The sequence below is a fragment of the Hyperolius riggenbachi genome, chromosome 1 (genome assembly GCF_040937935.1).
Source record: "Hyperolius riggenbachi isolate aHypRig1 chromosome 1, aHypRig1.pri, whole genome shotgun sequence".
Lineage (NCBI taxonomy): Eukaryota > Metazoa > Chordata > Amphibia > Anura > Hyperoliidae > Hyperolius > Hyperolius riggenbachi.
Window position 1 is genome coordinate 398,136,794 of NC_090646.1, and position 16,337 is coordinate 398,153,130.

General features: G+C 41.8%; 1 protein-coding gene across 2 annotated transcripts in view; it reads right to left on the minus strand.

Moving 5' to 3' along the window:
- SNAPC3 (small nuclear RNA activating complex polypeptide 3) overlaps positions 1-16,337 on the minus strand; it is a 119,720-nt gene that overhangs the window by 16,228 nt on the left and 87,155 nt on the right. Inside the window, exons 4-6 of one of the 2 annotated variants that reach the window (XM_068234854.1) lie at positions 11,587-11,691; positions 4,786-4,935; positions 3,643-3,725 (exon numbers count right to left, since the gene is read on the minus strand). In XM_068234854.1, coding sequence (XP_068090955.1) covers positions 3,643-3,725; positions 4,786-4,935; positions 11,587-11,691 — 338 coding nt within the window. The remainder of the gene's footprint in view (positions 1-3,642; positions 3,726-4,785; positions 4,936-11,586; positions 11,692-16,337) is intronic. The other variant, XM_068234863.1, reaches the window with a different exon arrangement.

Sequence of the window (16,337 nt, forward strand, 5' to 3'; positions counted from 1 at the left end):
ACCTGTCATCAAAATTTGCAGATGCTTATACCCCTGAACAGTCATTTTGAGGCATTTGGTTTCCAGACTACTCATCACAGTTTTGGGCCCCTAAAATGCCAGGGCAGTATAGGGACCCCATTTTAGAAAGAAGACACCCCAAGGTATTCCATTAGGTGTATGAGGAGTTCATAGATGATTTTATTTTTTGTCACAAGTTAGTGGAAAATGACACTTTGTGAAAAAAAAAACAATTAAAATCAAATTACGCTAACTTGTGACAAAAATAAAATCTTCTATGAACTCACCATACTCCTAACGGAATATCTTGGGGTATCTTCTTTCTAAAATGGGGTCACTTGTGGGGTTCCTATACTGCCCTGGCATTTTAGGGGCCCTAAAGCGTGATGAGTAGTCTTGAAACCAAATGCCTGAAAATGACCTGTGAAATCCTAAACGTACTCATAAGACGTTGGGCCCCTTAGCGCACCTAGGCTGCAAAAAAGTGTCACACGTGGTATCGCCGTACTCAGGAGAAGTAGTTTCATGTGTTTCGGGGGTGTATTTTTACACATACCCATGCTGGGTGGGAGAAATCTCTCTGTAAATGGACGATTGTGTGTGAAAAAAATCAAAAAAAATCTAATTTACAGAGATATTTCTCCCACCCAGCCTGAGTATGTGTAAAAATACACCACAAAACACATTATACTATTTCTCTAGAGTATGGTGATACCACGTGTGACCCCTTTTTGCAGCCTAGGTGCGCTAAGGGGCTTAAAGTCCAATGAGCACCTTTAGGCTTTACGCATAGGGGGCGATATTATGGCTGGGAACGCGAAGAATCACTCGCGTTCCCATGCCTGTCGGCCGGTGACATCCAAACCGGATGTGGTCGCCGGCGAGGACGGGAGGATCTCCGAGACACGGCGAGGGCACCAATCGGCTGCAGGGGGCTGAGGGGAGCCCCAGGTGAGTAAAACTCATTTTTTTCAGTTGACTTAAGTGCCTCTTTAAGGCCACTGTGCTCTTTGAGAACATCAAAGCAGCAGAAATGTCTCCGTTACCTTCCCCAGGTTCGTGCCTCGAGACAATCCTCTCTCAGAGGTCTACAGACAATTCCTTTGACTTTATGCTTGGTTTGTGCTCTGACTTGAACTGTCTACTGTGGGACCTTATATTGGCCTCAATTCACTAAGATCATGCTGGAGATAGTAAGGCAAGAGTAAACTTGCCACCACACAGTGAGTTATCTTATCTCTTCATTCCTTAAGTTACCTCCTCTGTAGTTAAGTTACCTCCTTTGTAGTTATTTTCACATGCAGTTAATTAACAGCCTGTCTAGAATTCTGGAGTTATTTTAAGGATTGAAGAGTTAACTTAAATACAGAAAAGTTAACTTTAGGTTTGCCTGAGGTAAAATGTTTCCTGAATGCTACATGCCTCATCACCATAGTGATAACTATAGAAACGTTATTAAAGACATGAGATAACCTATGAATTGAGGCCATAGAAAGTTGTGTGCCTTTCCAAATCATGTCCAATCAACTGAATTTACCACAGGTGGACTCCAATTAAGCTGCAGAAACATCTCAGAGATGATCAGGGGAAACAGGATACACCTGAGCTCAATTTTGAGCTTCATGGCAAAGGCTGTGAATACTTACCGGTATGTACATGTGCTTTCTCAATTGAACAATTGTAACATCTGTGGCCATCATTACTGTACATTAATGTACATAGCTTCAAAGAATGTAGTGGCTGTCAAACACAGTTTTATACCAATGTGATGCGGATTACATTTATAGTGAGGAAATCTGTTGTTAAACTAATCCCAAATACATGCAGACATTGTCTAATCCACAAGCAGTGTATGGATTTAAAGGATACAAATACCTTTGTAGTGTTACTAACCATAAACTAAGAAATTAATGCTGTACATGCGACTATTTATTCCTAGAGCTGTCACAGCAGCATAATATCGGATACTTAGATGTGCCATGTATTCTGTTTTTCCCTGCTTCTTACACAGTCCACTGTACTGTCTGACACCTCACTGCACAGAATGCATCTTGGGCCCCGTCTAGTGAAGTAGATAAACACTTTTATGGATCTGGTGCTTAGTACTGATTCTTGCCCTGCTGTCTCTCCAAACTGTCTATCAGTGCTACCTGCTGTCCAGTGAGGATGTACAGATTTTATACACACAGAGGCAAACACACACTATAGTGTAAACAATGGATGATAGCGCTCAACAGGTCTTTCCTATTCACCACTTGTGCAAGTTACTCAGTATCCGCTTATGATGTATAATTATACTGTGCACCCAGTGATAAAAATTGGTTCTACTGTTTACAACAGTTTACCCTAAGCATATGCACATCAACTTATAAAGTCCTTATATTAAAGTCCTAATGTAAAAGTCCCAGCCTCACACAAGTATACATCTAAAAATATTAGTCCAAGTATGTTATGGACCCTTTTCCTGGGCTCCAGTCCTCAATGGTGTCTCTTCATAACCACATTCAGCATGTTTAAATGAAAGTCCTAGTTTCCATGTCCCAAAAAAGAAACTTATCGATATTGAGATGAAAATTCTACAGCAGCATGTTTTATCCTCATAAAGACATTAAATCTGCTCACCAACTCGAATTGCCAATCACAACAGTTGGCATTAAACGTGTGTGGCCCAGCCTGTCAGATACTTCCGATCCTCCTCTCCTTCAACCGTTTTCCAGTTAGGCATGCAAAGGAAAGAAAGCTTCTATGGTATAGTAAGTTTGGGGATAATCACCCTAGTGCACCTCACACAAACTGCTAAACGTGACCCAGCACCTCAATATCTGCCACATGCAGGAGCTATTCTGATGTAATCCTAGCCTCTTACCACATATTATGGCTGGGTCACGTTTAGCAGTTTGTGTGAGGTGCACTAGGGTGATTATCCCCAAACTTACTATACCATAGAAGCTTTCTTTCCTTTGCATGCCTAACTGGAAAACGGTTGGAGGAGAGGAGGATCGGAAGTATCTGACAGGCTGGGCCACACACGTTTAATGCCAACTGTTGTGATTGGCAATTCAAGTTGGTGAGCAGATTTAATGTCTTTATGAGGATAAAACATGCTGCTGTAGAATTTTCATCTCAATATCGATACGTTTCTTTTTTGGGACATGGAAACTAGGACTTTCATTTAAACATGCTGAATGTGGTTATGAAGAGACACCATTGAGGACTGGAGCCCAGGAAAAGGGTCCATAACATACTTGGACTAATATTTTTAGATGTATACGTGTGTGAGGCTGGGACTTTTACATTAGGACTTTAATATAAGGACTTTATAAGTTGATGTGCATATGCTTAGGGTAAACTGTTGTAAACAGTAGAACCAATTTTTATCACTGGGTGCACAGTATAATTATACATCATAAGCGGATACTGAGTAACTTGCACAAGTGGTAAATAGGAAAGACCTGTTGAGCGCTATCATCCATTGTTTACACTATCTATTTAAGGGTATACACCCCTGTTGATAAGAAGCGCACCAGGCACTCAGATTTGGATTTATAATTTTAGAAAAAAGTGAACTTTAGAGGAAAAAAGTGATTGCCTGAGGAGCGCACTAGTCACCCCAACCCCAAGTCTTTTAAACACACACTATACCTGCTTAGATCTCTGCATTCTGGATATCTCATATCGTTGTAGAACGCTCCTTCAAAAAAAAAGAACGCAGATTTGAAAAGATCCTTTGAAAAGAAAAAGGAGAAAAAATTAGCAATGGAAAATGCTTTTTTTTTTTTAAACTAAATGGTAGAAGCTGTATGTTTTCTCTCAATTACATCTGCTAACCCTAAAATCACATGAAAAATGATAACGATCAGAGAGGACCTCCTGCATCATCTTCCTGTAATCATGAATGGTGTGTATTCACTGTAGAAAATGAAATGTTGTGGTGTAGTGTGATTTACTGGATAAAGACCCCCTGACGAAGGCAACATGGCTGAAACTCGAGTCGGGAAGTGAGGCTGCAGATTTTTATGTGCAATAAACAAGCTCTTTATCCAGTAAGTGTTTACCCCCTGCTTGGCTCCTTTAGCGCAGTGTGCACTATTGTTGTTATTTTGTCCCCCAGCCAGGAAGCGCCGCTGCTGCCTTCACTAACATTGGGACGGAACCACTGTGGAGCGCAAGGAAGCCGGAAACAGGAAGTTCGGGTATCAGCTGACCAGGAGACGCTACGGTCAGGCTGAATCCACGCTGAGCTGAGCGGAGCTGCCTGCTCGCGCCAGGATATCGGGATTACTGCAATAATTGCCACTAGGAGACAGGGGGATATCGGGATTACAGCAAGATCTACCACTTAGAGAGGTACCAACCCCCATTTCACCAGGAGGAGGTACTGTATTGCTCTTCGTTCATGTTTATCAGCTGGTATTCTGAGCTGTATCAGCAGCGTTAACCATATGGCTCATCTCACATAGGAGACTAACTTTGTCACCACTGATATATAGCTGTTTGCGCTGAGGTACAATTGTTTCTTCCCATACTTTGTACTAGGGGCATAATTAAAATTGTGATAACCAGGACAAATAGGCAGACAAAATGTGTGGGTTTTATGTACAGTAGCAGTGTTTATATTAAAACTATAGGGGATGAAATGAGATGAGCATTGAAAGGTGAAAATCGCTCTTGTCCATTAGGGTAAAAACCGCTTTGGGGTGAAGTGGTTAATATGTATGCATTTTAAATTGTACAATTTTTCACTATAGTTGGCCTTTAACTTGGCCTTGCTAAAGTTACTTTTACCTTGCAAATATTTTCAGGGGCCATATCTGGATTGCTGCTGAACTCTCCACCAATGTGCAAGTCGCTGACACACTTTAAGCCATCTCTCAGTTCTGTGAGTCTCTGGCTGCCGAGTACTAATACAGTCTCATATGGTTTGTATTCTCTGTGCTGAAATATTTAGAAGTGCAATTACATTTTGTGCATTAACAGTTTAGCATGTACAGTATATTGTTATAGTAAACGCTGATATAGTAAAACTTTTGGTATAGTAAACCAAATGTCCGGGTTCCCGCCAAGCAACATTATAAGTCTACGGGAATAACGCCTGGTATATTAAACTCTGATATAATAGAACTTCTGTTATAGTACATGTGTTTTTGACCTGTGTCATTCTGCATCCGGCTATATTGGAAAGTGGGTGCATGTGTCATACGTCAATTGGAGATCTATGAGCCGTGGTCGGTGGGTCGGCTGGCTGGCTTGCTATCTGCACACTATTCTGGGCCTGCATGGATTACCTCAAAAGCACCAGCCAGTGAGACCAATGCTTCCTGTGTAAGCTGCTGCCCGATTACAGAGGGAATTGCCCATCATCTGTGACTTGCTTGTGCATGGCTGCAACACTACAGTATCATCCAGGCTGCACAAAAATGTGGTCAGAAGAGCACACTACATGTACTGTACATGCACCAACTGTTGAGACCTATGCTTCCTGTGCAAGCTGTTGCACGATTATTGCATGCAAATCTATGCACTGTGCATTTTTGATCTAGATTAGACTGTGCTCGTTTGCTGAAGCATTGAAAAGAAAAAAGGACTCCCAATTAATGAATGAATTAAGATACAGTACTATAGTATATTTTATGTGCTTGAGTATGACAATGTATGTTGTAGTAAACTTCTGGTATAGTAAACTACTTGTCCCAGTCCCTTGGTGTTCACTATAAAAGGGAGTCTACTGAACCGGTAACTGCAGCGACTTGAAAGCAAGGAGAGATGTTTATAAAGCTAGAACACATGAAAAACATAAAAGGGTGGGCTTTTTAACAGCATCTTTTCCTACAGCAACCAAGGACAAAACTTTTCAAAGACAGCAAACAGAATAGAGAAAAAACATGTCCAGCTTACAGTTTCTGAAAATCCTGTACAGAAAAGAGTCGCTAATCTGGAAATACAGCCACTTCCTATTAACATTAGCTTCAGCCTCTTCTGAAGAGACAGAACTGTTGACCGCAAGCATGTACAGTGGAGGAAATAATTATTTGATCGCTCACTGATTTTGTAAGTTTGTCCAATGACAAAGAAATGAAAAGTCTCAGAACAGTATCATTTCAATGGTAGGTTTATTTTAACAGTGGCAGATAGCACATCAAAAGGAAAATCGAAAAAATAACCTTAAATAAAAGATAGCAACTGATTTGCATTTCATTGAGTGAAATAAGTTTTTGAACCCTCTAACAATAAAAGACTTAATACTTAGTGGAAAAACCCTTGTTTGCAAGCACAGAGGTCAAAAGTTTCTTGTAATTGATGACCAAGTTTGCACACATTTTAGGAGGAATGTTGGTCCACTCCTCTTTGCAGATCATCTCTAAATCCCTAAGGTTTCGAGGCTGTCTCTGTGCAACTCTGAGCTTGAGCTCCCTCCATAGGTTTTCTATTGGATTAAGGTCCGGAGACTGACTAGGCCACTCCATGACCTTAATGTGCTTCTTCTTGAGCCACTCCTTTGTTGCCTTTGCTGTATGTTTTGGGTCATTGTCGTGCTGGAACACCCATCCACAACCCATTTTCAGTTTCCTGGCAGAGGGAAGGAGGTTGTCGTTCAGGATTTCACGATACATGGCTCCGTCCATTTTCCCGTTAATGCAATTAAGTTGTCTTGTGCCCTTAGCAGAAAAACACCCCCAAAGCAAAATGTTTCCACCCCCATGCTTGACGGTGGGGATGGTGTTTTGGGGGTCATAGGCAGCATTTTTCTTCCTTCAAACACAGCGAGTTGAGTTAATGCCAAAGAGCTCTATTTTGGTCTCATCAGACCACAGCACCTTCTCCCAGTCACTCACAGAATCATTCAGGTGTTCATTGGCAAACTTCAGATGGGCCTGCACATGTGCCTTCTTGAGCAGGGGGACCTTGCGAGCCCTGCAGGATTTTAATCCATTTCGGTGTAATGTGTTTCCAATGGTTTTCTTGGTGACTGTGGTCCCTGCTAATTTGAGGTCATTCACTAACTCCTCCCGTGTAGTTCTAGGATGCTTTTTCACCTTTCTCAGAACCATTGACACCCCACGAGGTGAGATCTTGCGTGGAGCCCCAGAGCTATGTCGATTGATGGTCATTTTGTGCTCCTTCCATTTTCGAACAATCGCACCAACAGTTGTCACCCTCTCTCCCAGCTTCTTGCTAATGGTTTTGTAGCCCATTCCAGCCTTGTGCAGGTCTACAATTTTGTCTCTGACATCCTTGGACAGCTCTTTGGTCTTTCCCATGTTGGAGAGTTTGGAGTCTGCTTGATTGATTGATTCTGTGGACAGGTGTCTTTTATACAGGTGACTAGTTAAGACAGGTGTCCTTAATGAGGGTGACTAATTGAGTAGAAGTGTCTAACCACTCTGTGGGAGCCAGAACTCTTAATGGTTGGTAGGGGTTCAAAAACTTATTTCACTCAATGAAATGCAAATCAGTTGCTATCTTTTATTTAAGGTTATTTTTTCGATATTCCTTTTGATGTGCTATCTGCCACTGTTAAAGTAAACCTACCATTGAAATGATACTGTTCTGAGACTTTTCATTTCTTTTGTCATTGGACAAACTTACAAAATCAGTGAGGGGTCAAATAATTATTTCCTCCACTGTATAATGGGCACCGGAGTGCAGGGTGAAGCTGGAAAATGGCTCACCCTGCTGTGGAAAATTTCTCAGCAGCATAAATTACTTTTCTCCCTCCAAGGCGCTGTACAGTGGGGGTAAGACACAATTAGTCTTCCAGCTATTGTTGGCGGCTAAATTGCAATGTTTTTATCATAATTTGGGCTTCGTGTCTTGTCAGCACCCAAATTACTCACTGAGCGCTGCTATAGCTGTAATTCACATTAAGGCTTTTGGTGACGCAACGCCCATTTTACTCGTCTTGCTCTTTACTCTTTGCTCTTTGCTTCTGCATACACCAAGCTAATAAGAAAGTACTAACACTTTATACAATACATTTGTAATCTCTGTACAGAGAGGCACATAAACTGCACAGGGTTGTGCTAATGCTGACACTGCAAGCATTAGCACTTGCCGGTAGCCATAAGCATCTATGGGAAAGAAGTTACAGTGGAAACATATTGTGGTGAGCATGTCTGTTACTTCTAAGTGGAGATATTCTGAAATTCTGTTGGGCTGTACTTACTGATAAGCTGCTTCTCTCAGGATTTCCTTTGTGTTCCAAGGTGGCATGCCTGGGCAGTGCCATGACTAGAGGTAGGATCCCAATGCAGCCTATAGGCTAATCTCAACTGTCAACAGGCAGCACACTTACAAAAGCATAGCTATGGTTTCTCTTCCAAGCTAAATGTAATCCATAATGGAGGCACACATATTTCAACATCTCCATCCTAGAATGGCTAAGTTTACAACAGAAGATCACCTATGACAAAACCCTCTATTACCAGTCTGCACCCCCAGACCCACCCAAAACAGGAGAGGCATTTAGAACGCAGTATAGAGCCAGTGTATAATGACCCAAAATAGAATTTAGAGCAACCACAGAGGTGGATTATGCACATTGCTTGGCTAACCTGTTGATCCTTTGTCACCAATATGTTGTATCCATAGACCCTGACAAGGCCTGCAGATCAGGTGCTTTGACTCAAGTCTGACTGGATTAGCTGCATGCTCGTTTCAGCTGTGTGATTCAGACACTGCTGGCCATAAAGATAAACAGGACTGCCAGGCAATTGGTATTGTTAAAAAGGAAATACATATGGCAGCCTCCATATGTCTCTCACCTCAGGTTCCCTTTAAGCGATCTGCCCAAAGGAAAAAAAACAAAAACGCAGCTTTAACAGGAGACCTAGGCTGCTTATATAAACAGCATATCCCACAACCCGATGATCCTAACACAAATCACTGCATAAAATATTAATTCTATTATAACTCAGCAAACAGAAAAATCTATGCAGTATTTAAGCAAAATCTCTTTAGCACATAAACTCAGTACTATCCTTGTCAGGAAGTTAACAACATTCCAGAAACCAGTCATGTTTATAAACTGAAGAATTCATAAACCCTTTGAGAATTATGTCCAGACATTATAAAAACTCTGCATTGCCTAATTTTAAACTCCCCTCAGATTTGTTAGAGCCCCTGTCCAGCATCACTATTTTTGGTTTACCGTAATTTAAATAATAACATGATCCCACCTAAAGCCCTTGCCAACACTCCAATTTTATTTCTATGAATGGTTCGCTCTCCATTAAAAAAAATCGTGCAAAATACCAGTTTTTATTTTTTCAGAACTGCTGTAACTACAGCTGGAAAAATATCTGTGTGGCATTTCAGGCTACAAAGCAACAAACTGTGGATACCTTTATTCCTGCAATTCTTTTTTTTTTTCTACCCACTGAAGGTTACAGTTAGAGCTGCTCAGACTGTAACAATCTCTGGTAAACAGCATGGGAAAAGCATGCAAACTTTATTTGTTTGGTGTTTAACTGTCTGCTCTACCCATGCCAAATTATACATACACTAGGCCGATTACCCGCCGATCGAAAGCAGATTTGATCACTGGGATCGAATCTGCTGTCAAATTGTTCACACTAAACTTCGATCGATTTCGTCCCGAAATAGATCGGTCCCGTCAATCGCTCCGTGCGGGAAATTACCGTCGATTGCCCACGGGTAGGGAGCGCATCGCTAGCGGCATACGATCGACGCAGGTATTCATTACATGAAGCTGGCTCTCGGCATCTTCTCCGCATCACCTCCCGGCTGGCATCTACTCTGCATCACCTTCCGCATCACGGCATTAGTGTATAACTACCTGTGTCACTGCAGTGACAGCGGAAGTACAAATAGAGGGCGCTCTATTTGAACCTCTGCTGTCACTGGAGTGACAAAGTTATACGCGGATACCGTGATGCGGAGAAGATGCCCGGGACCAGGCTTCAGGTAATGTATGCGGGGGGGGGGGGGGGGGGGTAGACAGGCGACAGCGGCAGCTCAGCAGATGGTGAATCGGTTTCAGGCTCAAATCGATGCACAATCTGTTTGCAGTAAAGGCAGCCATACGATCCTTCTCTGATCAGATTCAATCAGAGAGGGATCTATCTGTTGGTCGAATCCGATGGCTAATCGACCAGTGTATGGCTACCTGTATTTTTTCTTTTAACAATTTTGATAATTCTCAGAATGGCTAAAAGAAAATGACTCCAAAATACACTGGAGTGAAAAGAAAGATACTTCAACTTTAGGGCCAGTTCACACAGGCTTCTGCAGGTGGCTTGTTTAGCCAATGCTAAACACTTTTCTGCAACCGAACAGGAAAGCGTTAGTCATCAGTTTCCTGTTTTGTCACGTTTTCAGCCACATGGGGGACACAGAACCGCCGAACGCAACAGCTACAGAATGCTCCATGCAGCGGCTCAGGAATTTTGATTGACCGTGACGCCCGCACCATCACTGGTAAACGCATTGAGATCAAGGCTGCTATTCATCTCATTGTGGGGTGCATTCTATCTCAGCCGTAAACCACTCGCATGGCCGCTGGCAGAAGCTCATGTGAACCAGCCTTCAAGGTATTATAATCAAGTGATATAACTGATGTTTGGACCACCAGGTATGGGTGCCATATTGAAAAACAAACAAAAAAAACAAAAAAAAAAAAAAAAACTTACTACCTAGGAAGCAGTTTGATTTGAAAAATGAACTTCCTCAGTAAGTTAGGATTGGAGAAAGGGGGGGGTTAAAACATGGAAACATCCAGCTAGTCTTATCCTTACCCACTCTACAGAAAAATAAGCAGGCCTGTCTAATTTTTTTGTGCACTAACTCTTTAAAAGCACTATTTCTATCTTACTAGAGAAGATATATATATATATATATATATATATATATATATATATATATACTGTATATTTATGATAAAACCAGGGTTAAAGAGAATCTGTACTCTAAAATTCTTACAATAAAAAGCATTCCATTCTATTCATTATGTTCTCCTGGGCCCCTTTGTGCTGTGTCTGCTACTCCCTGCTGCGATCCTGGCTTGTAATTGTCAGTTTTAGGCAGTGTTTACAAACAAAAGACATGGCTGCTAACCAGAGTGTGATAGGCTGAGAGGAGCTCAGTCTGTGACTCACACAGAGCCTGCAGGGGGCGTGGAGAGGGTGTGTATAGCTTCTATCCTATCACAAGTAGAGCAGCACATTCCTGCCTGAGTCCGACAAAGCCGTCAGAGGAAAGAAGATTAGATTACCGTATATAACAGAGATAATACAGCCACTGTGTAACTAGGAAAGTCTGCAGTAATCTAGACCACATTAGAACAGGTATAGGAACTTATAGGATAGAAGAAATAAGGCTGAAAAGTTTGTTACAGAGTCTCTTTAATAGAAGTATACTGACAGACATAGATACTGGGCCCTTTACTTGAAATGAACTGGTGTTTTTTTTGTACCAAAATATAAGCAAGTTTTTCTATTTTTTTATAGTTATACCTTTTTCCAAGATGTAGACATGTCTGTGTAAGGATGTGTGCTGCCTGACATGGCCTCCAATGTGTAACAAACAACAAAAATCATATTAGGAAGCAGTTAATAGGTATTAGCATACCCTGTGCAAAATGATAGGATATACAACATTCAAGGTTAACAGCAGTTCACCTTCTTCAACCATGTCTGAAGGATCCTCCGGCCTTGTTCTTATACCACGAGATTCCTGGTGAAAAAAACATTTAAAATAGAACAATCAGCTTCTATCAAAAAGGCTTTATAATGACTTAGGCCACATACAGACATCAGACCATAGTCTTTGGAAAATGAAAGATCACAGACCAATCTTACCACCCTTCCTGTAGTATAAGAGCCATAAGCTGAGTACACACGTACGATAACGATCGTTCAAAAACGAACGATAACGACAATTGGACCGATAATCGTGCGCTCCAAATTTTCCAACGATCGTTTTTTGGGACGATAACGACCGTTATCGTTCAATCCGACCGATCCAACCCGGCGGATTTTTTCGAAAGATAATCGTTCAATCGTTGCAGTGTGTACAAAGATCGTCCGATAACGCATGTTCTTATTGCCTGTCATAACGTCACTTCCGTTTCCGCACGCATTTTTTAATCGTTCGTCGTTCAGTACTTTATACTTATATCGTTCACGTGTGTACACAATCGTTCATTACGAACGATCTTTTCCGTCTAATTTGAATATCGTGTAAACGTCACGAATCGTTCGTAACGAACGATCTTTATCGTACGTCTATACGAACCCATACTCTACACAGTCTTTTCTATGGAGCTGAACTCCACATCAGGAAAAAATCTTGGCAAGATGCTGCACACACAGATGCTGTACAGACACAAAAGATCAGTATCTGCAAAAGATCTGTTCCTGCCAAAAAACCATTCCTGCAAATTGCAATGATAGTCTATGAGATCTGCAGATCATCATACATGATTTAACTGACATTCATCTGCAGATCTGAAAATCCATCCTGATGGATCTGATCTGCAGATGAATGTCAGTTAAATCATGTGTGTATGATGATCTGCAGATCTCATAGACTATCATTGCAATTTGCAGGAATGGATTTTTGGCAGGAACAGATCTTTTGCAGATACTGATCTTTTGTGTCTGTACAGCATCTGTGTGTGCAGCATCTTGCCAAGATTTTTTCCTGATGTGGAGTTCAGCTCCATAGAAAAGACTGTGTAGAGTATGGCTCTTATACTACAGGAAGGGTGGTAAGATTGGTCTGTGATCTTTCATTTTCCAAAGACTATGGTCTGATGTCTGTATGTGGCCTTAGGATTCTAGTTAACAGGCTGTCATGCAGTTTTTTGGCTTCAGTGTTTTAGGGACCCTTTTACACTAAATCAGTTGCTGTCAGTTATAACTCAAGGGATAATTGATATGCAGCTCACCTGAAAGCTTTTTCACCGCTATGGAACAATTGAACGGTTAAAACACATCAGTTTTTCAACATACTATGTGAAAGAGGCCTTTGTCGCTCTTCTGTAACAAAGGACGCAGCTAGTGAAATCATTCTTCAGTCACAATACCTGATCTGTGCATTCTCTCTAGGTCTGAAAGTAGCAGCTCAAATTCTATACAAATTTAGGTTATACAATTGTGTTCAATTTGCTCAAGACTACCTGTGTCCCCTGGCTTGTAGAGCGTGCAAGCAATGTGCCAGTGGTACAATGATCAGGTGTTTTTTCTGTATGGCAATCACGGTATCTCATATCTATGATCCCATCTAGTGGCATCTTGAGACACAGCTGTATCATCCTCTACTCACCTGTAGGGAAACACTGCAGATTCGGGCCGAATTCGACCCTAGTGAAAACTAGCCTTTAGTCTACTTACAACTAAGTGTGCCTAAATCTCTATACCAAAATACGGGATCCTAATCAATAATGCAATATGTTCATCAGTGACTTTGGCACTAGTCTAGTTTAGGGAACCCAGCAGTAAAACTCATAGGGAAAAGTTCTCCAATCAAATCACCCTCTACAGCACGAAGCATTGTGATCGGTTGAATAGTGTGGGCATAGTTTATTACAACCTGTCTGAAACCTAGCAGTTCGAGAAGGTGCTGTCGATCCAATCACGATAGTGGAATTTCCCTATGAGGTTTCCTGCTGGGTTCCCTAGACTAGCGCCATGATTTTACCTTAATTTTAGGACGCTTGCATGTTACCTCCAGTAGGTACAGAATAAGCTAGTACTCTCTACTTACACCCATAGTAGAACAGATGTAGTTTGTGCCCATCCTTTGATAAAGTATCTATCATGTTTTTATTTCTTTGTGTGTGCTGTAAATTTGTTGTTAGTCTTTCTTATCTCTGTATAGCACTTATCAGCACTTTGGCACATACACTGGGTACAGTGTAGCAAATAGTGACAGTTGTTTCTTTGTATATACACTGTGTAACTCATATGTCAGTATATACCCAACATCTTAAAGGAAATCTGTAGCGAGAGGTATATAAAGGTGCATAAACACTTCCAACAAAGTGCATGACCAACCATTTAAATGACTTGTATTTTTCGCTAACGACTAACTAATTTACATACTGAGCGCGCAAGTGAAACGATGGACTGCACAACATGACCGCATTGAATACAAGTGCGTAATTCAAATGACTTTGTACACACGTGGATAACTATGTGATGTCAGCTCAGTGGCTCTCACTCCCGGAGGAGGTGGGTAGGGGAAGTGACGTTCCTGCCATCTTCACCCTGGTCTCGCATTCTTTATTACCATGTGGCGCTGTTTCCAGGTTGCTATGGTGACGCTGGCTGGAGGTGGGGTGAGACATTTAGAAGATAATTGGCTTCCCAGTCAGACCTGAAGATTGGAGCACAGAAAAGGCGGAGCCAGGATGGAGGGGTGAGGAAACGCTGCAGAGGGATTCCGGGGTGACACCGCCCCCTGCCGTGCTACTTTCATACACATTTATAGTGGCTACTACTATGCCACAGGTCAGAGCCGGGGCGACAAGGGCTTTCTAGGGGTGATGCTTATACAAAGAGGGGTGGGCGGATACTGGCCATACATACTATGAGGGGTGGGCGGATACTGGCCATACATACTATGAGGGGTGGGCGGATACTGGCCATACATACTATGAGAGGTGGGGGGATACTGGCCATACATACTATGAGGGGTGGGCGGATACTGGCCATACATACTATGAGGGGTGGGGGGATACTGGCCATACATACTATGAGGGGTGGGCGGATACTGGCCATACATACTATGAGGGGTGGGGGGATACTGGCCATACATACTATGAGGGGTGGGGGGATACTGGCCATACATACTATGAGGGGTGGGGGGATACTGGCCATACATACTATGAGGGGTGGGGGGATACTGGCCATACATACTATGAGGGGTGGGGGGATACTGGCCATACATAATATGAGGGGTAGGGGGGATAATGGCCATACATAATATGAGGGGTAGGGGGGATAATGACTATGTCCAGAGGTGGTAAGTACAGTATCAAGCTTTAGCACTAAATTCACAATGTACAGTAACATTTACAAACATGGCAGAAAATGACATCACACAATTAATTTGATAGTATGATATTTTCTGTCAATGCATGTTTGTTAATGTTACTGTACATTGAATTTAGTGCTAAAGCTTGATTTGAAGAAAATCGTGAATCGAATCGAAATCTCAATTTCTGACAGAAATATGTCAATTCAATCTTTTCCTCAAATCGTTCAGGCCTAATAGGCAGAGGATCAGCAGGGCAGCCAGATTATTTACATTTATTGAGCAAGCCCTTTAAAACACACCTCTTTAAAAATGACCTAACATTGTATGTAGAGATGGCTTGAACCTCCGATTTTGGGTTCGCAAACTTCGAGCGCGAACCGCAAAAGTCCGTGTTCGCGTGAACTGCAATAGACTTCAATGGGCTGGCGAACTTTGAAAAATACAAACACTGTTTCTGGCCACAAAAGTGATGTAAAAGATGTATCAAGGGGTCTAACACATGAAGGGGGGGGGGGGGGGGGGGGTCAGTGACTACAAGAGGAAAACATTTTTTTTCAAAAAGACCTTATACTTTTTGAGAAAATTTATTTTAAAATTTCAAAGATAAATACTATACATTTAAATGTGTAAATGACAGTTCTTAGGGAAACAATTCCCGCCGACTTTAGCAGTTAATAGCAAAGGCCCCTTACATCCTAGCAACACCAAATTTGCAGGATATGTTAAAAAGATAGTGGGAAACTATATTGGGGGGAAAAAAATGTATTTTAATTACATTTTTTTTGTTAGAGTGTGGGAAACTTCCCCCTCAAAAAATGACGTGGGGTCCCCCCTCCTGAGCTCTCTGTAACCCCTTGTCCCCATGCAGGTTGGGATAGCCAGAATGCGGAGCCCCGGCCACGTGGGGCTTCGCACCCTGAGCTATACCAGCCCGCATGGTCCATTTCCACAAAGGGTTAAATGAAATAAAAACACAACAACGAAAATGATTTTAAAAGACTTTAGCTCTGGCATTCTTCAATGAATGTGTCATTTAGCAGAAACAATGAAACAAGTAAAAAGTAGATTTAAATATAAAATACAACTGTGAGATATCTAAAAAAAAAATTAAAAGTAATTTCTAGGAGAAGGTGGATAGATGCAATTGTTTACCTTATCAGTTTATTTTCACCTCGGGTGTCCTTTAACCTGCCTGGCGTTCTATTAAGATCGCCAGGGAGGCTGCGGGAGGGTTTTTTTTTAATAAAAAAAAAACTATTTCATGCAGCCAACTGAAAGTTGGCTGCATGAAAGCCCACTAGAGGGCGCTCCGGAGGCGTTCTTCCGATCGCCTCCGG